We start from the raw sequence: 13,584 nt of genomic DNA on the forward strand, positions 1-13,584 counted from the left end.
ACTCCAACACCATCCATTTAATTGCTTGATTCCAGGGTACGTATAGAGTGTATCAGAATCATTACATGTACCTGCATCCCTCCTCATGAGAAGTAAGCGTATCACCTAGAGCAGTGCTTATATGCCATTCTTTTGCCTTTAGCCTTATAAGCTGCACTCTTTTCTAAATTTATTTTACCTCTCAACTTCATAAAAGTGTTGTATATGTTTTTCATACAGGTAAAATGCTTTGTCACATTTAGCATTCCATCTTAGAAGCCCTCAATTTCCTAAATAATATATATATATATATATATTTTTAGTTTGCATACATTAAAGTTCACTCTTTGTGCTGTTGGGTGTTGACAAATGCTTTGTGTCACATATCCACCATTTCAGCACCCTGCAGAATAGTTTTGTTCCCCTCCCGTGTTCCCATGGCTTTATCGGTTCACTCCTCCCCTCAACCTGTGTCAACCATGCGTTCTTTTTTTTTTTTTTTTAAACTCATCACTAGTTTTTTTCTTTCCCAGTACGTCCTATAATTAGAGTCATACAGTGTGTAGCCTTTTGAGATTGGCTTCTTTCACTTAGAAACATACATTTAGGTTCATCCATGTCTTTTCCTGGTTTATGAGCTCATTTCTCTTCATTGCCAAATATTATTCCATTATATGCATGCACCCCAGCCTGCTTACCCATTCATCCCTTAAAGATATCGATATATTGGTGGTTTTAGGCACGGTGCATAAAGCTTCAACAAACTTTCATGTGCAAGTAAGTTTTTGAATCATGTGAGTAAATACCTAGGAATACAGTTGCTGGGTTGGATGATAATATCGTGGTTGGCTTTGTAAGAAAGTGCCAAACTATCCTTCTAAGGGACTGTACTCTTTTGCATGCCCACCGGCAACGAATGAGAGCACCTTGTTCTTCACATCCTTGCCATCAGTTGGTATATTCAGTTTCTTTTGATTTTAGTTATTCTAATAGATTATAATTTGCAATTTCTTTTGATTTAGTTATTCTAATATAATTTAATTTGCAATTCCCTAATGACAAATGATATAGAACATTTTTTCCTTTGGTTATTTGCCATTCTGTATAGCTTCTCCAGTGAGCGGTGTGTTCCTTTGCCCATTTTTAAATTGGATTTTCTTATTGTTGAGTTTTAAAAGTTCTTTGTATATTTTGGATACAAGTTTTTTTTTTTAATCAGATATATGTTTTGCAAGTATTTTCTCCTTTTCTGTGACCTGTCTCTTCATCTTTTAACAGTGTCCTTCTCAGAGAAGTCTTTTTTTTTTTTTACTCAGAGAAGTCTTTAAGAAAGTCCTGCTTACCAATTTTTAGCTCATGGATTACGTTTTATATGTTGTATCTAAAACTCATCATCAGGGCAGCCCAGGTGGCTCAGCGGTTTAGCGCTGCCTTCAGCCCAGGCAGGGCCTGATCCTGGAGACCCAGGATCAAGTCCCACATTGACCTCCCTGCAGGGAGCCTGCTACTCCCTCTGCCTGTGTCTCTGCCTCTCTCTCTCTCTCTCTCTCTCATGAATAAATAAATAAAATCTTAAAAAAAAAAAAAAAACCTCATCATCAAACCAAAGTCACACCGATTTCTTGATTTCTTCTGAATTTTCTTCTATAAGTCTTATATTTTATATTAAGTCTAAAATCCATTTTGAGTTAACTTTTGTGAAAGATATGTCTAGGTTCTTTTCTGTTTCTTTTTTTTTTCTTTTTGTGGCACACATAGAAGTCTGTTTGTTCCAGCACTATTTCATTGAATTGTCTTTGCTTCTTTGTCAGTAGTTCCTTGACTACATTTCTATGAATCAATTTCAGGGCTCTCTCTTTTGTTCTACTGTTCTGTGTGTATATTTTTTCCATCAATACTTATTACCTTGATTACTGTAGCTTCATAATAAGTCAGATGCTGTGAGTCATCTAGAATTTTCTTCTTCAGTATTAAGTTGTCTGTTGTGGCTCTTTTGCATTTCTATATACGCTCTAGAATATGTTCGTCAGTCTACAAAGTATTTCTCTGGGATTTTGATTGGGATTATATTGAGTCTGTAGGTCAAGATGAGAAGAATTGACAACTGAACAGTATTGACTGTAATAAACGTTAAGCATGGGATATTTCTCCTTTGATTTATTTCATCAGAGTTTTATGGTTTTCTACATAGAATAGTTAGTTGTACAGTTAGATTTTGTTAGATTTGTACCAAAACATTTCATTTATTTCCTTGCTTTAATAAATGTTATCATTACTTTGTATTTTTAATTTTTTTATTGTGTATTTTTTTAAAGACTTTTTTTTTTCTACAGCAATTTTAGGTTCACAACAAAATGGAGAGGAAGGTACAGAGATTTCCCAAAGGCCCCTTGCCCCTCCACCCCCGCCGACATGCATAGGGAAATATGAAATACTTCACAAATTGATATGTTGTCCTTGAGCAGAGACTCTGCTAATCTTCTCGGTATTATTACAATTTTAGTATATATCTTGCCAAAACAAATACTGTTAAATTATCTTTTAATTTCAAATTTTAGTTGTCCATTGCTGTTGTATGATATATATTGTTGAGTTATTGTCTGTATTCTGAGACCTTGGTTTGTGCAATAAGATCTAGGAGTTTTTATTTGTTTGCTTGCTTTGTTTTATTTTGTTCTGATTAATTCTTTGGGAATTTTTACATGGAAATGATGTCACCTGTAAATAAAATTTTATTTTTTCTTCCACAATCTTACAAGTTTTATTCCCTTTTCTTACTGAATTAGGACTTCCAGTAAAATTTGAATAGGAGTAGTAAGAATGGCCATCCTTACCTTATTCCCAGTCATAAGGGGGAAGCATCCAGTTTCTTACCTTTCAGTATGATAGTAGTTGTAGGTTTTTGTAGATCTTTGTTTCAACTTGGAGATATTTTCCTCTATTCCTGCTTTGTCGAGAATTTTTATCATGAATGATGTTGTATTTTGTTAGATGTTTTTTTCTGCTCTTTATGATTATATGATTTTTTTTCCCCCTAAGCCTGTTGATGTAGTAGGTCACATTTGTTTGCTAATGTTGAACCAGCCTTACATACCTGGAATAAATCCCACTTGGTCATGGTATATACCTTTTAAATATATTGTTGGATTTAATTCGCTACTATTATTGAGGAATTGTGCACCTTTGTTCTTGGAAAGATGTGGATTTTGTTTTGTTTTGTTTTGTTTCATTTCATAATGTCTTTGGTTATTAGGAGGCCTCATCCTTTTTCCCCTTTGGATGACATGTCCCTTCCTGGGGAGGTCAGATATCAGCTAGGCCAGTCCCTTGGCATCTTCCCTAGACTAATATATAAAAGAATTGACCAGTGAAACCATCTGGGCTTGGTGCTTTTCTTTTCTTTTCTTTTTTTTTCTTTTATTTTCTTTTCTTTTTTTTTTTTTTTTTTTTTTAATAGAGGGGTGGAGGGGGGCAGAGTGGGAGGCAGAACCTTAAGCAGGCTCCATGGCCAGTATGGAGCCTAATGTGGGGCTCGATCTTACAACCCCAATATCATGACCTGAGCTGAAATCAAGAGTCGGGTTCATAACTGACTGAGCTACCCAGGGACCCTGGTGCTTTTTTGTTTTGAAAGGTTAGTAATTACTTTTTCACTGAAGTTCTTTAATAGAACTTTATTCCAGTTGCTTAATTCCCCATTTGTGGGGTTTGGATTTGGTCATTTGTATATTTCAAGGAATTAGTGAAATTCATCTAAGTTAACAAATTTATAGGCCTTGAGTTTGTAATCTTCTTTATATCCTTTAATGCCCTTTCAGTCAGTAGTGAGGACCCCAATTTCATTTCTGATATTGTTTATTTTTCTTGTTTAGCATACCGAGATGTTTATCAATTATATTGATCCGTTCAAAGAAACAGCTTTTGGTTTTGATAATTTTCTCTGTTTTTAGCTAGGTATTTGTTATCCCAATCAAACTGAAGAAGACATGTAGGCATCCACATTATCTGTGACAGTTCTCCTTATTTGGGGGATGTTGTGGCAGGTGGATCACGCCAAATCTTTATTCTGTGGTGTAGCTGCATTTTTCCATCTTCATTTCTTCATAAGCCTTGCACATTTTCTCAAGTTTTTGCTTATGTTGAGCTCTTCTTGATACAGCTCCTTTCTTCCTTCCTCTCTGACTTGAAATCTTATATTTTATGTTAGAAATACATAAATATGCTGAATTCTACTTCAGAAAGTATCTGTGTTTATTTAACTTAAGAATGGTATTTTAAATTACTAAATGTTCAGTACATTATTTGGGAAGGTACATTTAATTTTCTCTTTCATGGAACTCTGATGTATGCTTTGGTCCCTAGCTTTGCTAGTGGTGTGTCCTCGGTTTGAAGATCTCTGTAGCCTCGGTTTCCTTGTCCACAGACAAGCAGATACAGCCCACTTCATAGTGCTGGCATGAAGGTTGGTTGTGAGCCTGACCTGGCATCACAGAGAGATCCTCAGTAGGTGCTGCAGCCTTCCCACGTGTCATAGCTTCCTACTCTCTCTTAGCCAGAAATTGAGTCTTGGGGTTTCTTTGTTGTTATTTTATTTATTGCTGCTGGATAAGCCACCGAAATGACTTAAATTCCTTTTGCTATGTAGTTGTTTCTCACTTGTTTTAGTTTTCACTTTGCATATGATTTCCTTATTTCTCTTTACAGAAATATGGAACGTTGATTTTTCTGAAATATAAATTCATGTGAACCATGGAATGGTAGAGAATATGATGAATATTGCTAACTTGACCTTCTTGCTTGCAGGGGAAGGGGAGGAGTCACCACCCGGCCAGTTGGAGTTGGTGTACCACGAGGGACGCCAGCTTCCAGGGGAGTCCTTTCCACCCGAGGGCCAGTGAGTCGGGGAAGAGGACTTCTCACTCCCAGAGCAAGAGGAGTTCCCCCAACTGGGTACAGACCTCCACCACCACCCCCAACACAAGAGACCTATGGAGATTATGTAAGTCAAGTCAGGTCACACAGCAGCTGTGCTGATCTGATCGAGCCAGTCCATACATACATAGCATTGGATGTTGTAACCAAGTACCTGCCCTTACTTGCTGTTATTCTCAAATATTCCACCTTAGTTCAGCAAACATTTATTGAGTGCTAAATAAGGTGTGATATGAGAAGCATAAAAAATGAGAAAGAAATAGCCTCTTTCATCAAGTAGCTTACATCTAAGATAGGGAAGATGCATTTGGGTGGTGGGAGGTTCGAGCCCAGGATCAAGGAGACATATTATCAAGCTCTAACAGGTTTTAATGTAACATTCGTTCATGTTCCACTCCAGGTTGCCTCTGAGTAATTCAGTCATTTAAAAAAGAATCACCTACAGATGCCAAGTTGTTTTTACCCTGAAGTGTTTTCCTCTTAAGTGCTGCTGCTGAATGTGGATTCTTAGTTGAATTTTTTTTCAGTGAAGAAAACAAAAGTTCCCAGTTTTTTATGTTAATGCAAATCAGTCAGTGTTTCCATTTACCATTCAATAAGTCTTTGATACGGTTCATAGACTTAACTGAACGTAAGAGAAAGAAAATATATCCGTGGAAACTGGGTGGAGGGAAAGGGCAGAGGAGTTCTTGAACAAGCATACAAGCGCCCTGGGATTCTTCCTGTGACTTTTGAATTTAACATAAATAAAGAAAATAAGTGCAGGGTAGATGTTTCATATTAGTAATTGAAAGTCTTCAAGAAACTGTACATGAACTGTTGTCAGAGGGAAGCAGTGATGGGCTGAAGTGCAAGTTCCGATGGGTTTTCATGTTTCACGTTGGGGAGATCTCTTGCTGAGTGCTTGGTGCCTCTCTGCCTGGTGTCTGGAAGGCTGCCTTCATTCTCTGGACCGCAGAGAACGTTGTCTTCAGCAGCAGCCACTGGAAAGATCAAAGTTTTTGTACTGGACCTTGTGTAATTCCCTGAGTATGCTGTGTCCTCTCGGGCTTCCAGACCTTTGTTTTTGCTGCTCTCTCTGCCCAGAGTCTCACCTCATACACTTCCTGTTTGTCCTTGTCCACCTAGGTCAGCTATCCCCAGGGAAACTCAGAGGAGGTAGAGCTGCCATATTGAGCACTGCTATTGGAGTCCCATGTCTCTCTCCCACCTACACTGGGACTCCTGGAGGGACAAGGATGGCTAGCTTCCCTCTCTCAATGAATGGCAGAGAATGGATCCCGGGAACCAAGTAAATAACTAAATCCCATAATACTTTCACATTTTGCTATTCAGCTGAGGAAAGATGTGGCCTCTATCCCTTCTCCTTGTTTTTCATACGGTCTGACATGTTCCTATGTCCTAATATTTTGACCAAGCTGACAATAATAATCACGCCTCACGCTCTTCCACAAATGCAGAGTCTCTTGAGGATAGCAGAGGCTGCAAAGGGAAGAAAGAGCTGTTCAGTTTCTTCCAGGTAGGCCCCATGCCTGCTGTTTTCCAGCTGGGCTTACTTTGAGTTCTCTTAGGTTTGGATTAATGTAGGTCTGGCTAGATGGCATTGCCGTAACTGTCAAGCAGAGTGTGCGGAAAAGCCGGATCCTCAGCCCTACTACACCATCAGTATGGTACGAGTCACATGAAGTGCTTGTCTGGCTTCACTGTCACATTTCAGAAAGAGCAGTTACCTTCTCTCCATACATTAATTCACCTTTCCATTCAACAAGATGGATTGAATTCCCACTGTGTGAACAATACACACGTGTCCTCTCTTGCTAGGTGTATACTAGTGAGTCTAGGATGAAATTAGGTGAATACAAATAACCATTTCCTGGAAGGTTCAAGTCCAGGGGAGGAAAGAGGGGAGAAATTTAAGATGTTGTTGTTGTTGTTGTTTTAATCTATTTGTAGCTCTGCTTTTTATTGATAAATGATGGGAAAGGCATTAAAGCAATTGATTTGGAAAGAATTCTGTTGAGTTAATTTACTTGCCCTTCCACCGTCTACCATGGAAAATGGGCAGCAGCCATGCAGCAGAATCCGTGTGTCCTTTCAGGAGCAGGCAGGGTTTGAGACCTTCAGAGAGAATGTAGCCTTCCCTGTTTGGGTCCCACACTTACCTGGCACTCTTCCAGGCACTGTCACTGTCACTGTGGCCACAATTCCAACATGGGGTCCTCTTCCTGCCACCCTGCAGTGTTGCCTTCAAGTAACCAACGGCCGTGTTTGCCATCCTCATTTGAGACCCCACTGTCCCCCTCCTGTGATTCCGTCCTGTTTCACACCTGAACACCTTTGAGGCAGGGAAGTCTCTCACAGGAGCAGGTCTCTAAAAGTCCTGATTTTTCCACTCTAGGGCTGGATCACTTTTCTGCATTGGCCTGCAGAGGCTCCCTCTCCCTCAGTTACTCTTCCCATATATCCCCTCTGCTTCTCTTCTCCATTCTCCTGCCTTGCAAAAAATGGTCACTTTTCTATTGGTAGAGTTCCAGCCATTCTTTCTTTACATATTAGAATGAATTCATAGGTGTTCAGGATAGTTTGATAGTTATCTAGCTAAATTTGGGGGACCAGATGAAATGAGGACCCCAGGTCTTCCACCATCTTACCTCTCCCTCCTGCTATCCTTATTTGAATTCATCTGATGTGCAACATTGGCAATTTTGTCACATTCATATAACAACTCCTACACACATGACTGCTTTCTGAGTGTGCTCTAGGTGGTAGAGTAGGACACAAAAGGAATATGGTTGACTCTTGAACTACACGAATTCAAACTGCATGGGTCCACCTGTATGGATTTTTTCTGATAATAGTACAGTACTATACATGTATTTTATCTTCCTTAGGATTGTCTTAAGATTTTTTCTTTTTTTTTTTAAGATTTTATTTTATTTATTCATGAGAAACACAGAGAGGAGAGAGAGAGAGAGATAGAGAGAGAGAGGCAGAGACACAGGCAGAGGGAGAAGCAGGCTCCATGCAGGAAGCTCGACATGGGACTCGATCCCGGGTCCCCAGGATCATGCCCTGGGCCAAAGGCAGGCGCTAAACTGCTGAGCCACCCGGGCTGCCCAAGATTTTCTTTTTTCTGGGTTATCTTATTATAAGAGGATAGTATATAATACATATAACATATAAAACGTGTTAATCAACTATGTTATTGGTAAGACTTCTGGTTAGCAGGAGGCCATTTATTAGTAGTTAGGCTTTTGGGTAGTCAAATGTTATATGCAGATTTTCAACTGCATGGGATTGACTGCTCCTACTCCTGCACTGTTCAGTGGTCACTCTTCCCCAAGTTAAATTATTGTCACAAAGCGTTTGGATTATGTGCTATACCTTTCCCTCTTGATTTGTATCTGTTACACCTAGAAAGATTGATTAAAACTAATAGCCAAGGGATCCCTGGGTGGCGCAGCGGTTTAGCGCCTGCCTTTGGCCCAGGGCGCAATCCTGGAGACCCGGGATTGAATCCCACATCGGGCTCCCGGTGCGTGGAGCCTGCTTCTCCCTCTGCCTGTGTCTCTGCCTCTCGCTCTCTCTCTCTCTCTCTCTCTGTGATTATCATAAATAAATAAAAATTAAAAAAAATAAAATAAAACTAATAGCCAAGAACAAGGCTTTTCCCCACTTCACCTAGCATTTTGCAAGCCCTCTACAGTGTTATAGCGAACGCTTCATGTAGCTGAACACTGTATATAGCAAACAGTGTTGGGAACTAGTGTGAGGAGGAGACACAGTCTCCCCCCCCCCCCCCAACTTGCCTCAGTAGCTCTGCCTCACAGGTGTGCTCTTTTGACCTCACCTTCATTTCCTGACCCAATTTGAATTTAATTTTTTACTTCCAGCCCTTCTAAATATAACTTTGCAGTGTCTGGCATATTTCCAGACATTGGTCATTAGTCCTAACTGTTTGAAATCCTGAAGATTATTCACACAAGCTGCTTAGCTTTGGAGCACGGGAAGGGGAAAACCCAAACTTAAAAGAAACTTTTAAAAATGTGTTGTGTGTTTGTAGGACATTAGATTAGGTGGGTGTACTGAAAGATTTCCAACTTAGAAAGCCTGGGATCTTGTAACCCCTACAAAATAGTTATCTATTCATGTGGCAAGTGAGAAAGTGGAAGTTGATCTTTAAAATAATTATCCCATTGAACCAGAACGATCATATAGTAGTTTCTAAACTCCTTGAGGATATTGATCGCTTGCTTGCCATCTACCTCTATATTCCCGGCACCTACTATAACATCTGGCACATAGGTTTTTAATAAGTGTTTGGTGAATGAATGAATGAATGAATGCTCTCAATACTGAGTTTGGAAAAACTGCCATGTGTGGAGAACCCACCCCAGATGTCTCCCGTGTGGTTTTCATTTTTACTCATTTAGCAGTTTATGTATAAGTTAATTATGAGCATATAACTGTATAGTGCAATCATTAATATACATCTGTTTCTCACAAGATTATAAACTTCTAGGGAAAAACACTGTATCTCTAGCCAGTAGCATCATTTCTGGCACATTATATGCATTTAGTAAATCTTCACTGGATTAGAGACCTGGTAAGTTTTCCTAATGAAAACGTCCCAAGTCATTACTGTAATCATCCGGTGGGAAGCAGTATGATAGTTGGCATTTGAAAAAAACATCTTGTCTTAGTTATCCTTGTCTTCTCATGTTCAAAGGGCAGTTACAGGTTATAAAGAGATCAGACTAATTCTGTGTAGCTCCTGAAAGTAGTAGAGCAATGTAAATCTCATCTCAGTATAAGAACGAACTTTCCAGAATGATGTACTATTTAATGAGAAACTACTCTCCATGAGGCAGTTTGATATATGTTCTCTCATGTTCTTCTCATAGCCACTCAGTGAGATGTTATGATCCTATCATACAAATGAGAATTGAAGGCTGGGACAGTTAAGTGTCTTGCCTAAAGTCACGTGGCTGATGAAGAAGGAGCAGATGTGGGCTTCAGAATTCAAGGCCTGTATTCTATCTTGAGCAGTCAGGGCTTTATTAAAAACTGTGCTCTAGTGGCTGAGATTATAGGCTCTTCTCATGTTTGGAGAAAAATGCAGTGGGTACCGCATGTTGCCCTCCTCAGGAGCATGAAAGGGGTGACCGGAGATTGCATTAGATGACCCCTGTGGTCCCTTGTCCTGTAATCATCCGCTGGTTTTAAGCTAGATAAATGGAAATTGAGAATAATCAGGAAGAACAGAATGGGGTTTGGACTTTTAAAAGTAATAAATGGCAATTTGTTATATTTATTAGCAAAAAGAAAAACTATTTCTTTAAGAGTTTCAGAGCATCTGTAACTCTAAAAAAGACTTGTCATTCCTTGGAACTCAGAAGTGTAATTTTTAAAGATCCTCCGTGAAATACATTCATAGTGATAAATGCTTTATTTCTATGAACTTGTTTGGTTGTATCTAACCAATTCAATTTACCTTTCATTTTAACTGCCATTTAACATTTATTATCTGAAGACATTATTTCCAGAATAAAAGACAAAAATTGTATCAGTTGCTTATTTAAACAAAAAAGAGAGTAACATCCTATTCCTTCAGATCCTGCCACAGCTGCGAACGTACACGTTTTAAGCCTTAAAATACTCCATATGCTTCAGAGCATGTGCACTAACCTGAAGGTATTCCAGCATAGCGTTAGGCTCAAAAACTCAATGAGTGGTTTGTGTTACAATTGTTGGTAAGCAGTTACAGTATGCCCGTTATAAGAATATGCTTGATTAGCCCCAGTGAGAAAGCCTGATAATTTGAAGGTATTTCCTTGTCAAAATGTGCCTATTGAAATTTGACTGATTTTTCTCAAGGTGTGTTTGTGAAGATATTTGATCATTTATAATGTCATCTGAGCCAACTGTTCTTCATCACAGTCACTGTCACAAAATACTCCCTGAGCATGTGTCCTTGAGAAGAACATCTGTTAGCAAATAAATCTGTTGGTCCGTGAGATGAGTGTTAGGAGAGGACAGGTGACACACAGTAGCCGTGTGCGTGCAACAGGCTTGCCGTCGGGGAGAACAGATCCTCCCGTCACTGAATGCTTGTCTTGTAAGAATAACTCTAAGGAAACAAGACAATTCAACATGATTAGCTTTTTTTCCAGGAAAGAAGAAAACAGATAATGGATATGTTTTCAACCATTTGCGTATAAATTGGGACCTTCTGCTCCACTTTTAACTTCGTAAAATTAGACATAATTACTGTAACTTCTCATCTCTTTTTTGAGAACAAGAAGTACCTCTTCCCCAAAATGACATTGATTCATTACTTGTGTCCAAATAATTAAATAACTGACAAAGTAATTAGCATAACCCAGAATACATTCAATGAGAGCACTTTAACAATTCAAAATGTTGGTGTAATTACACAGAAAGACATGTTTGATGCTTCCTGGCAGAGCCCAATTTACATATGAATTTCTAAAATGAAACCATTTTTGATAAATCCCTTTAGGCTCGACATGCAGAAAAAAACCAACCAAAATAGATGCATGGTCTCCAAGCACTATCTTTTACTGTCTCTGAAAAACGTTGTCCGTTCTCATGATTTTGTTCATAACGACTAGACCTAACTCCCTAACTCCGGCCTCTCCGCTGCGTGCCCTCCAGTACCCGCTTCCGTGTCCTTCTGTCCCTGGCACCCCAGGCACCGTCCGAGCCGCTCGCAGAGGCGGGGACCGTGGTCTGTGATCACAAGCCCACCAAGCCCTGGCACGTCTGCGAGGCTATTTGGCCTCCAGCTCCTCAGGCCAGCCCAGCCTGGGGGAAGGCGCTTGTCATCCTCGTCCTCGGAGCCACCCAGGTCTCCCTCGCTGCGTCCAGCCCGTGGGTGTGACCGTGTCCTCCCTGCCCTTCTCCCCGGCTGCACCTGTCTGCGATGTTTGTCCCCACGTCTCAGCTGTCACCCGCTTTCCATCTGGTTGGCTCGACTGTTCCTACCACCCGACATACAACAGTGTTTCAGTAAATACTGGTTGTTGAGATGGACGGACGGACGGATGGATGGATGGATGTGCAGACAGACATGTGGGTGATTGCCGTGGCCTACTGACTCACGCCCTTGCTCACAGCCCTGTCCTGGCTCTGCGTCCTTCCCTTCACACTACTTCTAGAGCACTTTCTAGTGTTTCAATTCCAGCTCCAGAACAGAAGAACTAGTTTAGAATTCTAGAAGGAAAGCTTGAGATTCTTCTGAGTGACATCTGAAGGCCTGAAGTCCTGTCTGACTGTTCAGCCTCCTAACCCTCTGCTGTCCCCCAGTGATCGTTTCACATCCTGTTGACCTGTCGTTCCTTCAACACAGCAGGGACCTGAATGCCCTGTCGCCTAAAATGTGCTATCCGCTCTCTTGGAGCACCTTTCTTGTTTTGTCCATGCCAGCTCTTCTGCTCCTCTCTTCTCTCCCCTCTCCTCCCCTTCCTTCCCCTCCCCTCCCTTCCATTCCCCATCCTCTCCCTTCCCCTTTCCCCTCACCTCCTCTCATCTCTGTTTGCCCAGAGCCTATCACAGGGCCTGACCTTTTAGAGACAATAAACATGTGCTTCAACGTGGATGGAACTGGAGGGTATTATGCTGAGTGAAATAAGTCAATCGGAGAAGGACAAACATTATATGGTCTCATTCATTTGGGGAACATAAAAAATAGTGAAAGGGAATAAAGGGGAAAGGAGAAAAAATGAGTGGGAAATATCAGGGAGGGAGACAGAACATGGAAGACTCCTAACTCTGGGAAATGAACTAGGGGTGGTGGACGGGGAGGTGGGTGGGGGTGGGGGTGACTGGGTGACAGGCACTGAGGGGGCACTTGACGGGATGAGCACTGGGTGTTATTCTATATGTTGGCAAATTGAACACCAATAAAAAATAAATTTAAATAAATAAATTAATTAATTAATTAATTAATTAATTAATTAAATAAACGTGGAGGGTAGCCTTTCTTACCAGCTAATTGTGTCGTTCCATGTGTCTCGTGCATGTTGAATATACTTACTGAAGTGAAATTGAGTCTCTAGCACCAATTTTAGCAACATAACATGGCTCATTTAGTGAACTAATAAATGTGAAAGACAATACAATTTAATAAAGAAATGTTATTCTGAGAGGTGAAATGGCTGGTTTTTTATTCCCCTTCTTGTCAATATCACCTTTCTTTCTTATGCAAATTATTTAACCCTTTTGGACTTTGGTTGCTGTGAGGTGCTGATGGTACTTCACCTAGTGAAGGAGCAGGTTAGGCCAGGGTCCTAACTTCTCTTCCAACTTGAGAATTCTCTGATTGTTTTCTGAAGCTGTCTTGGTTCTCACTGTCACCCTAGAGATGTTTTTTTTCTAATAAGGAACTACATTTCATCAGATAGAAATCTTGATACTGAAAAGAAACTTACAGAATAAACAAAGCAAACTAAATTTTAATGAGAGAAACAAACTAGAAGTGAAAGTGAGCGTGTGGCTCTGAGTCTGTTGAATTCTAGAACAGAAGTTTTGAAAAATGTTTTAAAAATGAGATTTCTTGGGCAGCCCTGGTGGCCCAGAGGTTTAGCGCTGCCTTCAGCCTGGGGTGTGATCCTGGAGACCAGGGATCGAGTCCCGCATCAGGCTCCCTGC

The 13,584-nt window shown here is 40.3% G+C and overlaps 1 protein-coding gene, 1 long non-coding RNA gene and 1 other non-coding gene across 22 annotated transcripts in view; 1 reads left to right on the forward strand and 2 right to left on the reverse strand.

Moving 5' to 3' along the window:
* The window catches only part of KHDRBS3 (KH RNA binding domain containing, signal transduction associated 3), a 185,743-nt gene that overhangs the window by 109,753 nt on the left and 62,406 nt on the right, over positions 1–13,584 (forward strand). For all 20 annotated transcript variants that reach the window (XR_012006862.1, XR_012006863.1, XR_012006868.1 and 17 more), the window contains exon 6: positions 4,783–4,978. Coding sequence is in view for 12 of the 20 variants with exons in the window: in XM_072774609.1 (XP_072630710.1) it covers positions 4,783–4,978 (196 nt within the window). In the remaining 8 variants the exon portion in view is untranslated. The remainder of the gene's footprint in view (positions 1–4,782; positions 4,979–13,584) is intronic.
* Positions 2,400–2,504, reverse strand: LOC140604399 (U6 spliceosomal RNA). Its single transcript, XR_012007302.1, has one exon. It is a non-coding gene; the product is annotated as a U6 spliceosomal RNA (small nuclear RNA).
* LOC140603885 (uncharacterized) lies at positions 9,966–12,125 on the reverse strand. Its single transcript, XR_012006873.1, has 3 exons — positions 11,849–12,125; positions 10,600–11,041; positions 9,966–10,138 (listed from the first exon to the last, which is right to left on the reverse strand). It is a non-coding gene; the product is annotated as an uncharacterized lncRNA (long non-coding RNA).

Source organism: Canis lupus, chromosome 14 (assembly GCF_048164855.1).
Source record: "Canis lupus baileyi chromosome 14, mCanLup2.hap1, whole genome shotgun sequence".
Lineage (NCBI taxonomy): Eukaryota > Metazoa > Chordata > Mammalia > Carnivora > Canidae > Canis > Canis lupus.